General features: G+C 36.2%; 2 protein-coding genes across 5 annotated transcripts in view; one reads left to right on the plus strand and one right to left on the minus strand.

Moving 5' to 3' along the window:
• GTF2E2 (general transcription factor IIE subunit 2) overlaps positions 1–3114 on the plus strand; it is a 28651-nt gene extending 25537 nt beyond the window's left edge. Inside the window, exons 7-8 of the mRNA XM_072405421.1 lie at positions 1480–1595; positions 2509–3114. Of these exons, the coding sequence (XP_072261522.1) occupies positions 1480–1595; positions 2509–2628 (236 nt within the window). The 3' untranslated portion in view covers positions 2629–3114. The remainder of the gene's footprint in view (positions 1–1479; positions 1596–2508) is intronic.
• A 5399-nt stretch (positions 3115–8513) lies between these two features.
• RBPMS (RNA binding protein, mRNA processing factor) overlaps positions 8514–20741 on the minus strand; it is a 98522-nt gene continuing 86294 nt past the window's right edge. For 2 of the 4 annotated variants that reach the window (XM_072405423.1, XM_072405422.1), the window contains one exon: positions 8514–13897. In XM_072405423.1, the coding sequence (XP_072261524.1) occupies positions 13795–13897 (103 nt within the window). In that variant the 3' untranslated portion in view covers positions 8514–13794. Of the gene's footprint in view, positions 13898–17102; positions 17209–20741 lie in introns of all 4 variants that reach the window. The other 2 variants (XR_011919911.1, XR_011919910.1) reach the window with 2 other exon arrangements.

A 20741-nucleotide genomic window follows, 5' to 3' on the forward strand; every position in this document is an offset into this window, starting at 1 on the left:
TGGTACTTTAAATAATATGGGCTGGTTCCCACGCTGGAGCTGGTATGCATCGGCATTTTAATTTGTAATTAAAAGAAAAAAAATTTGAAATTGATACCTGGGCAACAAGCCTCCAGTTTGGGAATATCTTATGCAGGAGCAGTTCTTGCTTACCCCAAGAAAAATCAGATTCTTTCATTTCAGTGGAGAACCTGATTAGTTGCTGCCAGGGATCAGATTGTTCTTTGGTGTTAGGATCCTAGTGTGAAATATCTAAGTTCAAGGAATGCTTCAAATACCACTGCTGAAACTTGTAGGCAGCAGTCTTGTGATGTTTTTACATTATACATATTGCATTCTTGCAGCATTTGTTGTAGGGAGCTGATGAAATTGATGGATCCCTATTTTCCTGACCTGTCTGTAATATATTTGACCTCTTAAGTAATGATTGACACCATTGTGGTCACAGAAACATTCATCCTCCAGTTGTTTCTCTCATCTCTCCAAAGCATGGAACAGCAGGAATGCCAAATGAAAGCTGCGGCTGACAACATTTACTTTCCTTTAATTCCTGGGCTATAGATACACATAAACATTGTCAACGACTACACGCCATTCATAAATACACAAGAACACAATGGCACCTGCTTCTCTCATTATAGTGTTATGTCAGATATCAGACTGTCATCAAGGCTGACCTAGGGCACTGCAAACACTCGCTGTGTTTTACTACTACCATATCGTCTTGCTGTACCAATATTCTCACTGGTCATCTGCTTAGGTGCATTGGCTTTAGATGTAGTGATGTTTTTAAAACAATAGAACTTCTTGGTATTTAAGTATTAATAGGATGCAGTCGGTTTCATGGTAAACAAATAAAATGCTTGTTTTTTTGAACATTTCATGTAATATCATATAGATCCTCTTCTCATATTGGTTACTGTAAATGCAATACAGTCATTTGGAGAGCTCTATCCACAGACAAAAGGAGAATACTTTTTTATACCCTTGTTTAAAGTAAAAAAAAAATACATTTGGTGTCCCATTTACACCATTTGATACCTTTCAGTGCTTTAGCAAACTAAATAATAAATGTTGTTTCCATTTTGAGGTATTTATTTATTAGAAGAGACAGCAGATGAGATCCATTTTTTTCCTCCCTGATTCTATAAACCGTTTGTTACTAAAGCTAGAAAAAAAAGCGATGTAGATAGAGCGAATTATTTTTCTAGAGCAGTAATGTGTGTATTTATTATTCTGCAATTCATAAACTGTCAAAATATAGGAAATCCTGCTAATGAAGCATACCAAGACCTATAAACTATAAAGCAGTGTCTGATGATAGCGGCTCATTTTTCTTGGCTATGTTATGGGTGTGGTGGAGTTCTGCACGGTTCAGTTTATCACTACATCAGTCATAGATATTGTACTCCTTTATCTCCTCTGTAATGGAATGTATTCACTTATGCACCAGGCATGACATGATATTTTATGTTTTAGAATTTCAGAAGCTATGGAGGAGTGTACCAGTAGACTCCATGGATGATGAAAAGATTGAGGAATATCTGAAGAGACAGGGCATTTCTTCTATGCAGGAAACCGGTCCAAAGAAAGTTGTAAGTATCAAGAGTAATGCTCCCTGTTTCTTTTTTCTAAAATACAAAAATACAGTTATATATGAAATAGGAAATGTATGTAAAAAATGTCTGTTTCTTGTGTGGTATTACTGGCCTAACTCTCTGCAGATGTTTTAGGCATTCATGTAATGTGAGTTTTGTATGAACATGTGAGGTTGCACTCATTGTTGGTTAGGTCTGTGGTGTCTCTACACCATGGGTCCCTCCAATCTAGTGAGGGTTGTAGAGGTAAGTGAGGAGTGTCCTATGTTACTATAAAATAATGCCAGCTGGTTGAAGAGCAATGATCATTTTTTTAAGGTATGACAAAAACATATCCAATGCATTTTGTAGGATTGGTGTTCCCCCTTTTCTAGAGCTTTGGTAATGTTGTTATATCTGTTGGTCAATGGCACTGCAATCTTTGTATTTATATGAGAGAAGGGACTCCTTAACCATAGCAGGATACAGATCTCATTGCCCAGACCAACAGATTTATCTATCACTATCCCTTGAAACACATTAGCTATGTTTTATGTCCTGCAATAAAGTAATCATTGTTCTTCAACTGTCTGGAATCCCCAAGACTTTCTATTTATGCACTACACTCTTCACCCACATTCACAAAGACAAGGTGCAGTGCCTGTCAGCTGGGATTCTGCAGAGAGAAATCTTTGGTCTAACCTTAGAAATAGAAGTCATTGATGCGGGATTGGATTTTAACATCTCAAGAAGATGCGAACCCTGATTTCTTTATGCAGAGTGTTGATTACATAGTAACATTAGTTGTCTGTTCTGTTATAGCTGTGTGTGTGAACTGTTCCCCAAGTAGATATTCTAAAAGGAGAGTTTTAAAGTTTAAAAGTTGAAGTTTGTGTACCTCATCGTTAATGTTTTTAAATTCATCTTTCAGATCCCTGTACAGAAGAGGAAGAAGTCGACCTCACAGAAGAAACGCAGGTTTAAGACTCATAATGACCACTTGGCAGGAGTACTGAAAGATTACACAGATGTTACTCCTGGCAAACCATAATGGTGCCGTCATCGGACATGAGGATGTTTACAAAAAACCTCAACACAGACTACTCTTAGTGCATATTGCCTTTGGGCCTGGAAGATTCCCCTAATCAGTTAATTTATACAGTCAAGTGTTACCTTTCCCAGGGGTTACAGTCAAACAAATTCCTGTCTTTTAGGATATGGCCAAGTATTAAACCTATGAATTACAATCACATGATAAAAATATCATTTTCTCTTACAAGTCAACTTATGGCTTACACTTTCAGTAAGGCTTATAGTGCAGGTTTTTCTACTTGCACACAGATTCCAGCAGTGTCAAAGTTCAGCAGCTGAGTTTTGTCTGTATTGTATATAGTGTCAGATATAAGTAAACTCCAAGGGAGTTTTTTCCTCTTTTTTTTTTCTGTGTGGTTAATGCTTCTATTTTATATGCAAATTTGCAGTATCTGTTTGCCTATTGTTTACTAAAATAAAAGTAATTTCAGTTGTGGAGAGTCAAGGTGATTGTATATGGTTTTTAAATGTATGGAGCTATAGAATTTATTGCTATTTACACTTAGTTTTTATTCTGTTTATCCTTCCATCCCAAAGTCATGGAAATTAAAAGTTGCAATACTTTTGTAGAGTTTAAAGCTGATTATCAGGCAGATTATAAATACAAGTTCACATAACTTTATCTTTTTAAAAGCATCTAATGTAAAAGTGTAAATTTCTCAGTTTGCCTTGTTATGAGCCTCCTTGAAATCCCATATTTAAAGAGATTAAAGTGTTAGGAAGAAGAAGCTCAGTGATCCAATTAGCTGTTTAACTTTAAAGCCTAACCATAGGCTAAATTATTTGGTGTTTTTTTTAGTCTTTCCTAGGAAGAAAAAAAATACAGTTCTAGCTGCAATATCCTCCTCTTCTCTGGAGCTGTCCCCTACAGTACTCTACAATATCTTCTGGATTGATTGGAGCCCAGTGTCATTCCTTAAAACTCAGTAATTGAGACTGTAATTTTCTAAACTAGATTTTAAATATAACTACAGCAAAAAAAAAAAAAAAAATCTCAAGCAATGCTGATTAGTATATTACCTTTGGAACTGAACTTTCAGATTTTACCCCATTGTTTAGCTTTATCCCCAGTCAGACTTTTATTTCCATAGTTTCTCCAGTTAACAGATTAAAGGTTGCACAAGCACATTTGACCTTTTAAACAGATTTTCTGTCCACTACTTTGCATTTATATACCATTTTGTTTTACAGATTGCTATTAAAACTTACTTGATCAATTTTGACTTCAGTTCAGTTTTCACAAAATACATGGGGTAGAAGGTAGAGCTGAATGATGGAGGGGTAAGCCTGGAGTTGGACTTTAAGTTTCTGTTTTTTAAATAACACCTAACCTGAAATGAATGCAATGGGAACTTTAAGTCATTCATCATGCTCTTTGTGCTCATTGTAAATCCATAAAATGAAGTGATCTTATAGTTTACAGTACAATTGTATGTACACACTGGTCCAGGTTTGCTGGATCACCCAGCTTCTCTGATGAAAATGTATCCTCTCCAGTCTTGAACAGCTTTAATAAATCAGACCCTTTGTCCCAGAAAACCATGCGATGGAGATTGCTAATTCCAAAGTTTTGTGTATCTGTCCCTTTTGACCTAAAATGAGGTAAATACAATCTCAGATGAACAACACGTGGCATATTATACTGTGTCATTATTGATTTACCAAAGCAGTGTGTGAATGATTAGGTGAGCACCTTGCTGTCAATTATTCGACCTCTGTGAACTACAGTATTCTAGAGTAAGATGTGAGGCCTATCTGTGGGACAACTAAAGCTTGGCTGAAATTTGGTCATGCAACAGGACAGTGATCCAAAACACATCAGCAAATCTACAACAAAATGACCTCAAAGTCCAGGCCTCAACCCGATGAGCAAAATGCTGTGATGAGAGCTGTGCATAAATGAATGTCTGCAAACTTCAATGAACTGAAGCAATGGTATAAAGAGCTTCATGATAATGTAAGAGACAGCTATTGAACATTGGGGTGTACTAGGGGTTAGAATTACATAATTGTAGAACCTACCAAGGATCGGATACATTTTTACTATGTTGCGATACATAAAAACTTAGAATTAAAAGGGGGTGTTATTTCTTTATTACATGACTGTAATATCACTCTGCTGCCCATGCACATTCAGAATGAAAGAATGACATAAGTATTCCTGACCTGGTCTGTCAGAATGACCAAATATAGTAGATCTCGGAAGGGACCAGGTAAAAGATGTCAGTACCACCAGGATGGGAGGCGAGAGTATTTCTGCTTTTAGAACAATTGTGAACCATCATGCTTAACTACTATTCCCAAGATTTTCACTTTGTTTTACTCATCCCAAATAAATGTACCACTTGATATAACAAATTATATTTTTTATACCAGTTACTCCCCTTAAGTGTTTAAAATTGATTGTTCCATAAACCCTCTTTTGCTATATTCTTATCCAAACTACAATGTCATTAAAGGTATGACGGCATCTGTTTATCAGAATGTAGCGGTGTGTTATATATTCAAACAATGTGTTACATATAGAAATGTGTAACACTTGGCAAGAGAATGCTTGCGTTATCTAAAAGTAAATAAAAATGGATAAATTGCCAACATGATGCCAGTTTGTTCAAGATTCCAATTGAAAAATAAATCTCACTGTATATGTTCATATAATTATTCGAAGCCGTGTGCAGGCAGGTTATTGGTGGAAACAACACCCCATCAAAAGTTTTCTTTTTCAACATTGATATTCACTCTGTATTGGGTTTGTACTTTGCTACCTGTCAGGGTAAGTTGAACTATTAGCATGATGGCCCAGTTCTTCCTGCAGCTGTGATGTGTGTAATGTATTACAATGACACTCTGACCTCAATGGGAACGTTCTTGAAATGAGTGACTAGTCCATGTTTTCCATATGGGCACCTTGCCCTGTCAGCTCTCATCCATCTGCTCCTGTAATTCCCCACGTGAAGAAAAATCCCAGCAATGTATCTCTTTTAGTGGTGGAAGAAGGTAGTATAATCTCACACAATCGCTCTTCCATATCTCCATATTTTATGTCATGATAACAGAATTATCTGTGTGGGTTGCCTATTTCAGATCCAGTCCAAAGCAGCTGTTTCTGATTATTTTATGAAGATTCGCTAAGCCAAGCCGTGGGGTGATGTTTTACAGTCAAGTCAGCATTATGTTTAGTAAACCAACCCCATAGAGATTTACCAGCTCTGTCGCCTTTTCCATCAGGACGGACAAACATTGGGGGATGTATGCTGGCACCCACATGGTGGCACTGCTAGGATCACTTTCTGGTATATTATGGTCTTTTCTTAAGTTAATGGTCACAGCAAAAAAAGTGAACCTGTTCATTATCAATAGATGGTATTTTTATTAGCCTTCATGTATACTTTTTGAAAACTGCACGCAGGACCTTGAAGATGACGTTCATACCGATCGTGTATAGTGTGTTTATTTGCTGGCTTTCAAAGCATTAAAAGTTGTATAATCCATATCTGATATATCATTTGTATTTACACTTATTTGTGAAGTCACTAACCTCAAATGAAAAACATGTGGACAAAAATTTGATAATATCACAATTATTTATTAAAAAAATAACCTGACCTTAAGGAAGCATTGGGCAATAGAGAGCTGCGTGGGTAAGGTTTGATAAAACAATCACATTAATTATATAGGTGGTTCCTAAGGTATGTTCTTGCAGATAGATTTCAGCAACATCTGATTATTTCCAGCTCTGCTACAAAGTTCTCAAATTCCTTTCTGTGCTGTTGCTCAGTAACCAAGTGATGACATAGACAAAGAGGCATGTACAGATGCAGTATGATGCATGTCTAGGGGAGCACTGCCAACAAAGTCAGCATGTAACCAGAATGTTCATTTTTTTTATTTAGAACTCCACTGGGCTTATTTAAGAACAGACAAAAAAAACATAATATGCAGGACTACAGCAACCAATCAGAAATCCTCTTTTATGAGTGTACCCACTCACGCTGTTCTGTCTATAGGTGGTTATTGTACATGTGTAAACTGGAATATTAAATAATCCCAATGTTTCAACAAAAAAAAAAGACTTGTTCAGTAAAGAGTGTGACCCAGTAGATTTTATTGGTTGCTTTAGGTAATTGCATTTAGGGACTGGAAAGCATGTATCTTGGACTGCAAATTGCATTTATACCTCAACAACATACTGTAGGTAGAATTAACTTGCAAAAAATGTATTAACAATTTAGTATTCCAATAAGCCCCAATATTAATGTTTTGCTTATTGAACAATTGTTCAATATGGAATGTATCATGTGTTTCAGTGATGATATTATTGTATTCTATGCCCATCCTCCAAACTTCTTTTTGGATGTTTTCTGCAGCAGCTGGAGATAAATAACTCACACATCGCGGATGAAAAAAAAAACTGTAAGAAAAAGCCATGACATTGCATGGGAAAATGTGAAGTCCCAGTGTGAGACAGTGTTCAGAATGTGTGGCTGACGTGGTTGCTGAAACATGATCTGACGCTGTGCACTCACTTTGTAGTGCTGTATAAACGGATCTGTGAATTTTGTATATTTATGTTTATGTCATAGGGCAGTGTTATGGGCCTGAGAGAAAACTTACAAAATGTTTGCCTCTGTTTAATTCTTTCCCATCATTAGTCTTTCTTGTAATAACACAATGTAAAAATATAAATGGGTAAGGATTGCTGCCAATAGCATTGCTGCCTTGTGTAGGTATACAAGTGAATGAAGTTCTTATGTTACTTCTGTATTGGAATGGGTACCCCCTAAATACTCCCAGAATGTGCAAAAAATCATTTGCTTTGTTACATCTAAAAATCTTACCTATTCCCAAGTGGTACCCTGAGAACCCTTTTGTCTTCTATTCCTTATGATCAGCTGCGGGGATACCACCAATATTATTCTGCCAGGCCCTTTGTCTTCTGCCTGCCTTGTTTTGGCAGTTTCCAGAGTTCAGGTTTTCTTTTAACTTTTTTGTGCCCATGTAAATTAAGATTGTAAGCTCTTCAGGGCAGGGTCTTCTTCACCTCCTGTGTCACTGTCTGTCTGTATTTGTCTATCTAATGTACAGCGCTGCAAAATATTTTGGCCCTATATATATCCTGTTTATTATTATTATTAAAAAATAATAATAATTAGCAGCACATCAAGGAACAGGCCTGATCTGCAAAAACCAAAACACCTAATATTGTGTTGGGCTCACCTAAGTCACTATAATAGCTCTGACCCAATGACCCATCAAATTATGGACTTCACAAGACTGCTGCAGGTTTATCTGGCACCAAGACTACCTGCAGATAAAAGTCACACTGCCTCTGCTGACGTGTTTGCTTCCCATAGTGCTACCATCTTTCAGTCTTTCATAGTGCTTACCATCAACAGTTTTGCTACAGTAGTTCTCCTGTGAGATAGTAGCTGCTATCCTAAATAAGTGGGCTAGCCACTATCAAAATGTAACAATAAGCTTCGAAAACCCATGACCCTCTCACCAGTTTAACAGATATCCTTCCTGGGCCTACGTTTTCCATAGATTTATTAATAATAAATATTTATATAGCACCAACATATTACACAGCCCTGTACATTAAATAGGGGTTGTAAATGACAGACAGATACAGACAGTGACACAGGAGGAGGAGAGGACCCTGCCCAGAAGAGCTTACAATCCAAGAGGTGGAGGAAAAATATAGATACTAACCTCTGCATGCTGAGAACAGGGACAGTGTTGTCATTAGTTTGAAAACACTATTCTGAGGTCATGTTCAGGTTCTACAACTCATCCCTGTACAGTAGACTGTAAGAAGATTTGAAGGCAAACATTGAATACACATTCCAATTTACAACAATATTTTTTATTAAAAAATAACAATAGAAAAGTACCTTTTAAACAACTCCAAGGCTTAATATATATTTCCTATGTTGGCATACATACTTAACACAAAACAAGAAAACAAACTTGACTATACATTGCAACAGTGTTCCTTGCTTCTTTTAAGGCTGTCATTGATATTGACCTATCACTAGAACTCCTGGAAAGTACGTAAATGTTATTAACAGGATCTGTTGTACAACAATAAAATATAAAACAAGAATAATGATCTGAAGGTTAGAGTGGTACTTTCCCAAGATATCAGTATTCTGGACCAATATACATAATAAGGCTGATTTACTAAAATAGTTGAGAATGTTGACAAGTGATTACTTATTTGTGATGACATAAGTGGTCAGGAATTAGTTTTTTACATGATAACACGGATTGAAGTCAACTATTATAGCAAATCAGCCTCATTGATCTGGTGTTTTCCCTGTTTTAGGAACTTGTTTAATGACACATTCATCTTTTTATGCCTACTGCATATACCAAGTCATTGTTATCAGCTGCATTATGGATAATAAGAGCCCACACGTACAAATAATAGTAGCACCTCAAACTGCATAAAACAAGCTAAAACACAAAGCAATATTAGTAACAAGATACATAGCGCAATCATAAGCAACTAAAGTAACTAAATGTTATATATACTGTTAAAGATCCAAAGAGAACTCCAAATATTACAGAAGAGTCATATAATTTATATTTTAACAACTGAAAAACTCAGTGGCCCTTATATGCTTAATATTATTTCCATACTCATGGTATGATATTTCTATAAAGTTAACAATTACCAAACACGTAATCAGTTATTAATCTGATAACTACAAAACAATATCCATCTTTTAAATATCTTGCTCTCCATAGCTATCTAATATGATAAGTTGTCCTATGACATAGTGTAGTATGTCATTATGTTTGCATTAGGTCAACTGATGTAGCTTAGGTTAGTTTGCTGAATGTATATGAATGCCAACAACATATGTAGACAGAAGAGAACATAGAAATATTGTGGATCATGGAAATCAGTGATTATATTGGAATCAGACAAGTCTAAGCTACTGGCTCCACAATACCACTAACTCCAAATGTTCTTTGCACTTTTTGTAACTTCTACATCCTAGAAACACAAAGAAATATTATGCCATGTGAGACAGGCCCACAATGCATGTAACAGTATAATCCAAATGGTGCATCAAAAAGCAAAACGCCATCACAGCTGAATAGCCCTTTACAGTACATATTTATTAAAGAATGTTGGGAGGATTATCACCAATCTACCTCATTATGGTGATTAGTAATCTCTTTGCGTTTTTGCTTTGTTGTTTTAGGGCTTACTGCTGTGGCCCTATACAGTATGAAGTGCAGAGAAGCTTCACAGGTCAGACACAAAGTACATGTATTTGTTGAAAGGCAATCATCAAAAGATCATGGTCAAGAAGGTAAAAAGTAAAGGTGAGAAAATTTTAAAGGAGACAAGAACAACTCAACTGAAAAGTTAAGGTTAAAGAAGAACTGCCACACCACCTGAAAACAATTTCTCCCATTCACCTTTTTACCAAGTTGTTCACAGTAAATATATGTACATGCCCATCTGATCCCCTGTTGACCTACAGAAATGATCTGCTGCTGCATTCTTTTTTAAACCAAAGCAAAGTTATCTCCTGCCGACGTGCTGATCCACATGCTTGAGATCCTCAGAATGTTAATAGACTATCAATAAGGTCCCTGAATTATCAAGTCACAACTCCTAGGATGCTTCATGATAGTCTACTTGCATGTGTGGGAGAGCATTAGCAGGAAAGGGGAGGGGGAGCCAAGAGCTATATAGTCCTAAATAGGTGATAAAATAAGTGAAAAAAGATAAGTACTTGATATATGTTTTTATATGATATTGTACCAGGATGGGGGAGTGGAAGCTAATAGCAAGAAGTCAGCTTTAAGCTTTATTGGTAGGTTGAGGTATTAGAGGGTGTCCAAGACAGCTTTAAAGGACTACCCAAGAGTCAAACCGTACCCTACTTTAACCAAAATGAAAAAGATCAACACAAGTCTCTCTACTAATACAAATCTTTCTACTTTAAAGACCAAGGGTAAGTTAAGGGTACATTTCTTCTATCAAAGTATAAACATTTTCATCCTATATTTAACCATTTAAAAATTAACACATTTTTCACATTTGGTGCATTAAAAATATAATAATCAACTTTACCCATGATTGTACATTTTTCTAATTGAACTCAATGAGCAAAATGTGTGAGTTTTTGGTACAAACTTTTATAAATAGAACCATTAGTTTAATTTCATATACCTGATCTTTTTCTGATTTGGCACTGAACTTACACTCTTTTCAACAGTTAAAAAAATGACTAATAAATGACTAGACATCTTCACATACAAATATAAAAGGGCATTAGGCCCATTTTAGACTTGTAGTGACTGCAGCATTCTACCAAAGGCAACCACACTCTGAACTGCTCCCTTTTAACTGAATAGGAGCAGTTGGGAACCACGTAATGCATGTGTTTGTGGGTGGTTGCTGCACAGTCCCTGGAATTACCATGTTACCTTTGGCTGTTTGTTTGCTTTTCCTCCCTCCGGAGGAAGATCTCCACCACAAATGCGTTAAAATCTACATCACATAATCCCTGGCTGGTGTTGAAATATCCTGATAGCTGGCTGGTGTTGGAATACCATGCTAGTTGGATTATATATTAGGAGATCATTTTACCTATTACACATTGAATTTGTAAAATAATCTGATACTCACCTAAAGGGAGACTAACCGCCACCCAGGGATACATTTGGTCATGTTGCTGTGCGGTATTGGAGGGGCTTTGAGAAAGCAAATCATCATCAAATGTCTTTTAGAATATTTATATGCATCTGATTTGTCTCCTTAAGAAGCAGACTATTGAAAGCCGCAAAACGCGTTTGAGTATAATTTTGGAGTTGTAAAATCAGGGTATGTTTTTTAATTAATTATGTGTTTGCGTATATGAAATTTTGAAAAAAAAACATTGTTTGTATCTTACATGTAGGTGTGAATTTTCTTTTCAGTGCTTGGATTTATATTGTCCTGTAAAAACTATCTATCATAAATAAAAAAAGAAACCTAGTGACTCTAATGTACAGAACACAGATCAATAGTTTATATGGTACAGACACAGAAGGCTTCAGATACTTATACAAGTACTTTGACAAATTCTGTAATGGGTCGGCATATATTATTTTAGTGTCAAAGGCTACTCTGGTAATCGTGTGCGTGGAGGCCTTAAATGACTCTTTATGTTAATGACAGTCATTGATACATGCATGTGAATGAAGTGTTAAATCTCCATGTTATGTGCTGAGAGGCAATGTATTGGATTCTGTAATCACCCAGGTACACAGCGAAAAAAGGGCCCCTAACATGGACACACATTGTTTCTATGCAATGCGATGTCCTGCCATTTCCTCTTTTATCTGTCAGCATACAGATCGTAATACCATACCAGTCATCATGTACAGAGTAAACTGACAGCTGAGGCAAAGTGGAATAAAGTGACATAAACAGAAGCAGTGTCAGTCCTATGCTGGAGGTTGAGTGCAGACCATTTATCCCCTTCTAGGTTTCCTGTCACCACAATTCTTGTTTCTGTGGTACTGTATGACACTTATTAGCAGCTGGATGGCTATTAAAGCATGTTAAAAAAACATAAAGGTGACTTTCCTGGACCCCTGCAAGAATTAACAATATTAGAATAGCTGCACTAACAGAATAATACTATGGAGTATTATATTGTTCTTTTTATAAAACAGTAAATCTGACATTCCCTGAATCACTCCCTGCAAGAGAATCTTCCAGGTCCATGTGTTTCAATGGCAGCCATTGATTCTCCACCAGGGAATGTTTCATTGAATATCAGATTCACTGCCTTATAAATAGATCTCAATGTGTTCAAGAAGCTCCCAGCTTCTATGATAATAAATCTAGTTCCACATCAATTATAGTAAAAGTAAAAAGAAAATCAGCTTTAAAACCAGACAGGCAAAATGGTTCTTTTTAAGCTTTTCAAAACTGATCAATTTTAGGATTTGTAAATTAGAATAAGAAAAAAGTAAGAAAATAATACAGTCCTGGTCCTTTAAATTAATGCTCCAGGGTAACCTGCACTTGGGTAGAATTTTAGCTCATGGTAAGTATTTAGTGTTAATATTTACATTTGTTAAAGTTTAAAGGCTTCCAACCTTGGTTATTGCTATCTGATCCCAGTTGGGACAATTTCTCTCAATTTGTCAACCAGACAGAAAAAAAGGGAATTTTACTTTTTTTCAAGTGGAGAGACAATTTCCCAATATGGACACCTGTTGCAGTAACATCAGATATGTTTTTTTTACATTTATTAGGGAGATTTCCTTTTTACTTCCTGGGTAAAACAAGACAGAACGTGGTTCTAAACCTCCTCCAATCTTTGATTTTCGATTGGCTTTGATTCTGTTTTAACCACATGCTGCATGAAACTACATTGTGTACAATGGTCATTCATGGTCACAAAACAAACATGGAGTTGTAAATTCAATAACAACATACAGACATGTAAGTGACCATTTAAAGCATATACTACTGTAAAAAGTATTCTGTCTGGAGTTTTCATACCTGTACATGTATAAGGCTACACAGGAACATCTGGTACCAATATAGGAATATAACTGCATAGGCCACCGACATACTATAATACAATATAAATTCACAGACAATAGATTTACTTTACAGAGAATCGTCTCTACATTAAATAAAACTTTTTTTTTATATTTTATCATATTAAAATAGAAATCGTTCTTCTAAACTGATTGATCCAAATCTCTCTAGCTCTGAAATGGCATAAGACTAGATAATACTGGAAAAGCAGATCTAGTGTAGTAAATATATACAGCTCATTTTAATAAAAATAGTATGAACAAAATCCCTCTATCTTAAAATACAGTTCTTAATTTTGAAAAAGAATTTCCACAAGTGTTTATACATGCAGCTTAACGTTTCCAAAAATATTCTTTAGTTATACACACTGAAAAAGTCATGGATGAAACTAATGTCTTAAAGCACAGTGTACGTTTGCTGGGGACGGAGACTGCTTGCTACGATAGCCGCCTTGGTTTTCTTAGGACTGGAAGAAATAACTAGACAGCAATGCATGGCAAGCCAAGCGTTCACATAAGGCACTTGTAGTTCTTTACAGTGTACAAGGGATAGGGTAGATTAATTTGCATTTATCGTCTGTTGGGTAAGGCAGATGTGTGATAGGGGCTGGGTCAAAGTCTTGAAGGAATCCTGATGTAGTGACGATGGGAAGTCTGTAAGCCTGTGGGTAAAAAAAAGTAGAAAAACATCAAACATAAATTTAACTAGGATCAATTTAGAAAGATAGTGCAGCAGGACAAGAAAAAAACGTTACAGTCAATTTTAGCATCAGGGTCAGGCTACGTTTAGACAGGTGGTGAACTTGGGATGTGATTACAGCTTTCTCACGCCCCTGAAACACCTTCTGTAATGAGACGCTAACCATGGCATCCTAATAGAATGAATGAATAGGGGTGGCAGTGAGCAGTTTATTACCGGGGCTGCCACCAGCTGTAAAATGTGCAGCCAAAGAGCTGGTAAGATGCCAGGCACCGAGAGGTACATGGTAACATCTGTCCCCTCTGCAGTCTGAAAGTTCAAACAGGATTATATGGCTAAATTGAACATTATTATCCTAGTATATAAAGGTTTGTGAGCCTACTGCCAAACACACATTTTGTGAGGTCATAGAATAGCCTATGGCCCATGGCCTCACAAATGTCTAATGTACAGGTATATTCACAATGTACAATAATTGTTTTTATAGTTAACCTAATGCTGTGCGGAGGCATTGACATGCTAAAAAACCTCTGTTTTACATATACACCCTGAGGCTTTAAGTAACAGGACTCAATCATTACATTCTAATCTCTGCCCCCTTTGAAAATGTTAGATCATGTGGTGAAGGCTGGCTGTGGCTAGGATATAATCACTGATCTTGGCAATGAGTAAGCCAGAAGTTGAACCTCTTTTCTTTTTTGTGTTGAGTATGCCAAAATTATCTTAGCTCTTGTGAGTCAAATAAAAAAAAACTTATTGGGTTGCCTTAACTGACATTGGGTTATGATCAAAGATCACCTTTTGATCTGCAGTTGCATTAAACAAGGTAAGTAGTATGTAACTCTATTGTTACATTGCATCTCTAAATTGCTTTAAATCACAAGATTCTTTTTGACAGAAGCTGCTCCAGTTGTTTTTAAAAATTCAGCAAGTTCCATGTCATTTTGACAGTTAGGAATTGCTGGCAATTTTAGCGTTGACAGCAGCAGAAAAAGGACAGAGTCTACTAATTACACCCTGTGGTTATTTTTTGCCATATGTAGCATTCCCATAGCTCCCGAACGGTCATAGTCTCTGTCTAGTTTTATTAGCTATAAATGTCTTCATTTTTCGTTCTAATTCTTCCCTTACACCATGCACATAGTGGCTGGAGTTTTGCTTTTATTAATGGGCACTCAAACACTATGTGTGCTTACACAGGAAAATATATGTAGATTATGTTTCACAATGCACCTAGCAAAACATTGTTGGGAAACACTCTAGAGAGCCTTGAGTGTATACTAGCCTATGTTTATGTAACTTTGAAAAAAATAAAATCAACAAATCAACCATTACCATTCTAATGATGCAAACAATGGAATAAAAAACTTCCCTGTTTCATTAGGGAGGTGACTTTTCTGGAGAAGCCTCATGAATAGAGCCATTAAGATGGAGAAAGGACATATGCAAACACTGCTAAGTCTGACATGAAGAAAGTATATCATTTTTAAACAACTTTAAAAACTTTAAAGAACAAGGGTAACTTAATATAAACTTTTACAAAATCAACCCTCTTATTTTACCCCAATCTGTACTGCACAGATACCTCTGCCCAACCAGCCAAATTTTGATGCCCTGCATATTTATATTATAATTGTGTTAAGGAAAACGTTTAAAAATTATGCTTTAAGTCTGCATGCTCATTAATGTGTATGAACAAATTAAAGGGACAAATTTAAGGTTTATAGACAAAGTCTTTTACAATCATCTGTCCAATATGTGTGTAAGAGTGCTTGTTACTACTTGATGAGTTGCACCTCTTGATTTACAGGCTATAGTTAAAGGAGCCTGCCCAACTCAGGAAATATGACAGGTACTCTTGTAAAAACAAGTTACACCTGCTGGTGCTCACCTTCTCGGTACTTCTCCACTCTTCTGTTGAAACTGAAAATCCTAACACTATGGAAACCTTATCATGGAGACTGATAAGAGTTACCTTCTTTTTCATTGTCACATAGGCCCAAGCATGGCATTGTTGGAGGAGGTTATATGTTTTGATACATCTAGAAAGCATTGATTAAGGACTGTAATGGGAGTGGTGGGGTATGAGTGGAAAGTAACTATCAGTGGGTGGTGATGGATGCCAAATGGGTAAAATGATGAATTTCATGTAATGCAAAAAGAGTCAACTGTAAATTTCCTTCTTACTTAGAAATACTGACAACTCTGTAGATTGTGAACCACTTGAAAATTTTTGTTTCACATGCCATTTATTTCTACCATCAATCCACAATCTAGCTCATGTTTCTTCCTCCCACCCACATAATCTATTGCTAGGGTCTGCTATCCAGGATAGAATTTCTTAGATTTCTATTTGGTCTAGTTTCATGTGTACTTTTTGTCTCACAACTGTTTTCTTTATTAAAATATATATCTCTCATGATGTTAAAAGGCCCTACATTGTCCTATATATCCTAACTTTTTCCTCTACTTGACCCTTTTTTATTTATAATGCAGACCTTTATTAAAAGTTCTTTGCTGTATATGTACAGTTAGGTCCATAAACCTTTGGACAGAGACAACTTTTTTCTAATTTTGGTTCTGTACATTACCACAATTAATTTTAAATGAAACAACTCAGATGCAGTTGAACTGCAGCATTTAAAATTAATTGTGGTAATGTACAGAACTAAAATTAGAAAAAAAGTTGTCCCTGTCCAAATATTTATGGACCTAAATGTATATGCCGTAGTTGCTTAGACTATACATATTTATGTATTGCCCATGGTAAACTGCATTACATCAGCAGAGTAATCGTTCTCCTATAACAAATTTACCCTAATAAAATGATTCCAACAGATATACAAATACAAATATTTCTTCTAAAAGAAGTGCCAAACACACAGATATGTATAATTAAATCCAAACTTAGCTACTGTATACAGTCCATCTCCTGTTTAATAGTTTAGATTGGTGGTTGGAGAACATGTTTTAGGCATTGTCTTTTTATACTTAGCTTAGCCGCACATGGTCAGATCACAAGCACGCCCCATCTTAGTCATCACATTGTTAAAGTGAGAGTCCTGAGGTCAGTCAGAGCATGCATTAGGGAATGTATGGAAATAATGACTCATGCCCAGTACACTGTCAGGATTTTACAGTGCGGTCTCCGGGGCTCTGTAACTCACCAGCACACTGTTGTTTTCAAGAACAGCCTGAGACTCCAGTGGCCAACAAAGAAGAACACATCAGTATCCACAAGACAGACTGTAGCCACCATCACACACCTGGTACCTGTAAAATAAGACTTACCATAAGCTTTCCTGCACCTATACAACATTCAAAGGATGCACATTAAGGAGAATCTGTAGTGTAAAACTTTTAGATGTATATGTGAACAGTATCAGTCAAATGTAAAAAATCTTATAAAACCGTGTTATTAGTTACAAATAGGCGAGAGGGGATACTGAGATCTGCAAATAACTAACCTTATTGGAACATGCAAACATCAGGTATATAAATTTGTTAATCACAAAATTGATTTGCAGATCCTATAGTAATATCTTAGATAGCTTTCCTTGAAAGAATAAGGACAGCTGAAAATATTTTAAGTAGTAAAGTAGTAGCAGTGAAGATTTAAGTAAATGCAAAGATCAGTAGGATTTCAAACCCCAAAAAGACTGATCTTGCTTTTAACTTAGTCCCCCATGTTTGGGTATTCAAGGACCTCTATCTGCATTCTTCACAATATATAAAACTCTGTTATTTTCTTGGGCTCATCTGCACAGTACAACTCTATGGATTTTTCAGGGCCATTTACTAAGTGGCTCCAATATTGGGGACCTCTCATTAAAATTGTACAGCACAGATGTAGCCACAACACACATTTCTGCCAGAGGCATGGAAGAATCCAACTATCTAACTATAATGAAAGAATCCATTCTATTCCATCTGGGGAGGATAAGGGTTTGTTTAGGTAAAGCGAAACTAGATTTAGTTAGCAGATGGCTAATTGAATAACTGTGATTTTGCACATTAAGTACTGTTATCCTTACATTTTTGTTTTTTTTGTTTGTCCTAGAAAAAAAAATAGGGTTTTTGGGATTAGATAAGATTTAATGCTCTTACAAGTTTTTTTTATAATGGCCAGGACATCCAAAAATAAAACAGTAAAAAAGTTAGCTGTTGTTTCGTTATACTGACTTTCCAAAATAATGCATGCAATATAGGGATTGTAAGAAAAATTTGGAGTAGATTACAACTTTTTGTAGTTAAGCATGACTTTTTTTTGTTGTTGTATACATCGGACCACAGAGGGACAACTGAGAACCGAAGTATTTGATGCCACGGGAAAGTCAGTCCCTCCAAATGACATATAATTAATAGTAAATGTCTGCAACTTATCAAATCACTTCATCACAATGCTCCTCTGACCTTTACACTTTAACACATCATCCACCTCTCACACATCCTCACACCTTGTGAGAATGCTATCTTAGCGTGACCGACATCATGTCACAAATATCCAGCACAGAGGATGAGAAAACAACCGTAAGCATTTACTTGTCATCGGGTAATGTTCATTGCAAATAGAATGTATATTTATATATTTAATGCACTGTTTTGTTTCTGTCTTCTTTTTTTATCATGTTCCAACTTGTGTTTTTAAAGACCTGAATATCAGGTCATGTAGAGTAAAACCTACAGGCTAGTCTGTTTTCTTTATAAAACACCAGTCTGACTGCTATAAGAGACTGACACAAGTTTGTTTTGCTATAGTTACTCTACAAGTCAGAGGTTCACCAGCTGTCAGCATTTGAACAGATTCCTTTACTCCCAGTCTAAACTAAAAAAGGATGTAAAATCACAATCTAAGGCTACGTACACATGTCAGAGGATTCTCGTCCGATTATCGCTTTAGGGCTAGTATCGGACGAGAATCTGACGTATGTAGAGTGCTCATCCGACGTTGTCCATGGATCTGTCCTGGCAGATCCATGAACGACCAATGACTGCAATACAAGTGAAGGGAGGAGAGCATAGTGGGGTGCTGCTCGCTCATTCTCCCCCCTCTCCATGGAGCAGAAAGGTGCTGTATATACAGCGCTCATTCATGCATCTTTCATGTGTGTAACACTTTGTACACCCTTATAACCGAAGCATACACGCAGCAGACACTATATTCTGATAGTGACATTCCTACATGCAATTTGTGGAACAATGTTCTCCTGCATAATGCCCACAAAAAATCTTAAACCAGAGTGATAGAATACTGCCTGGAGATGGAAGATATATATATATATATATATATATATATATAAATGGCACAGGATCAAAGATAATGGGCGACTTTCATATTAGTGAGTGTTATCAGAAATGTCAGGCGTCCTTAACCTTCCCCTTCTCGAAAAATACATACATATGTACATTTTACATTTCTGTTTCCATTGTCGAGACTCGTTTATTACATCCTGTTCCCCTCATCCTCATCACTAGGAGAGAAATTAGGTCCAACAGTAGACAGTAATTAAAAAAAAAAGCTGAGAGAATATAATAACCCATTTAAATTTTATCCAAATTTAAAAAAGAACATATATGACCAGAGCTAGGATCTGTTACAATCTCATACAGATGCATAATAACGGATCTTTGCAAAACGTATTTAAATTACAGTTTCATTTTTCTTTTACAGGATTCCTCAAACAAGATGTGAAACTATGCATTACTGTAAGAGAGATAATAAAACTAATGTGAATGACATAAGAGTGGAAGGTATGCGACCCCACTCATTTCACAGCAGTGACATCACTTGTATGTATCCCTCCTTGGCTGCTTACTCTCTTCTGGAATGTATTAAAGGATTAAAAAAAGCAGATAAACAAGGATTTAACTCATTCTCTGCTGTAAATTAGCTAGGCCTCTCAAATCTCCATGCTTGCTGAAAAAACAGTATTTCAAGGACAAAAAACTCAACTTTCAAATATGGTAAAGAAACCAACATTCTCAAAATATTTAATTGATGTCCAACTGCAATGTAGATTACTAAGGTCATGCTAAATGGGTTATTATTGTACATGGTTTCCTACCCCTTTTTTAAGCAAATATTCTCTAATAAAAATCCTCAATGTAATTGCTATATTTTATCGATTTGTAGCCCAGTCACTTAGTGATTGAGTTTTAGTAAGGTTCACATTGAGGATAGGATTTCCGGCGACAAACGCTCCTAATTCACCTCTAGGGTTTAGCTACAAATTGCTGATTGAGAGAGAGGATAAATTGTCATGTACAAATTTAATTCACCATTGAGAGCTTAGACAGAACCCACTAGGCTTAGCCACAAATCGCTGATGAAGATAGATTACATCACAAGCTACAAATTGCTGTTATTCACTGGTATTAGCGATTCGTAGTAGCGATTAATTTCTGGTATAAAATCACCCGTGTGACATCAGCCTTAATAGGCATGGTATATAATTACATACATTTTAGTATTTAGGAGTGAGCTAAAGTGTCCCATAATCTAGACAGCTAGGCTCATATATCAGAAGCCTAGAAACCAAAACTACTACCCTTTGAAGAAATATATATATTTCCATTATAGGACAACCAAGCTTCATAAGCTTCTACGTTCCCATGTAAGAGGATGCATCCAGGGCAGTATATGCCCAAAGGAAAACGGAAATCTAAAAAGATGTTCTCAATCAGCAACAACATAACATATGGCATAGAACAGGACCTTTGAATGTTTATAGGTACCGTAGCTTGTGTAAAGCTTAAAGTTTCAGGAGTACAACCCCCACCCAAGATGTACCTCTAAAATGCTTTCT

The sequence above is a fragment of the Pyxicephalus adspersus genome, chromosome 3 (assembly GCF_032062135.1).
Source record: "Pyxicephalus adspersus chromosome 3, UCB_Pads_2.0, whole genome shotgun sequence".
In the NCBI taxonomy this organism is placed as follows: Eukaryota; Metazoa; Chordata; class Amphibia; order Anura; family Pyxicephalidae; genus Pyxicephalus; species Pyxicephalus adspersus.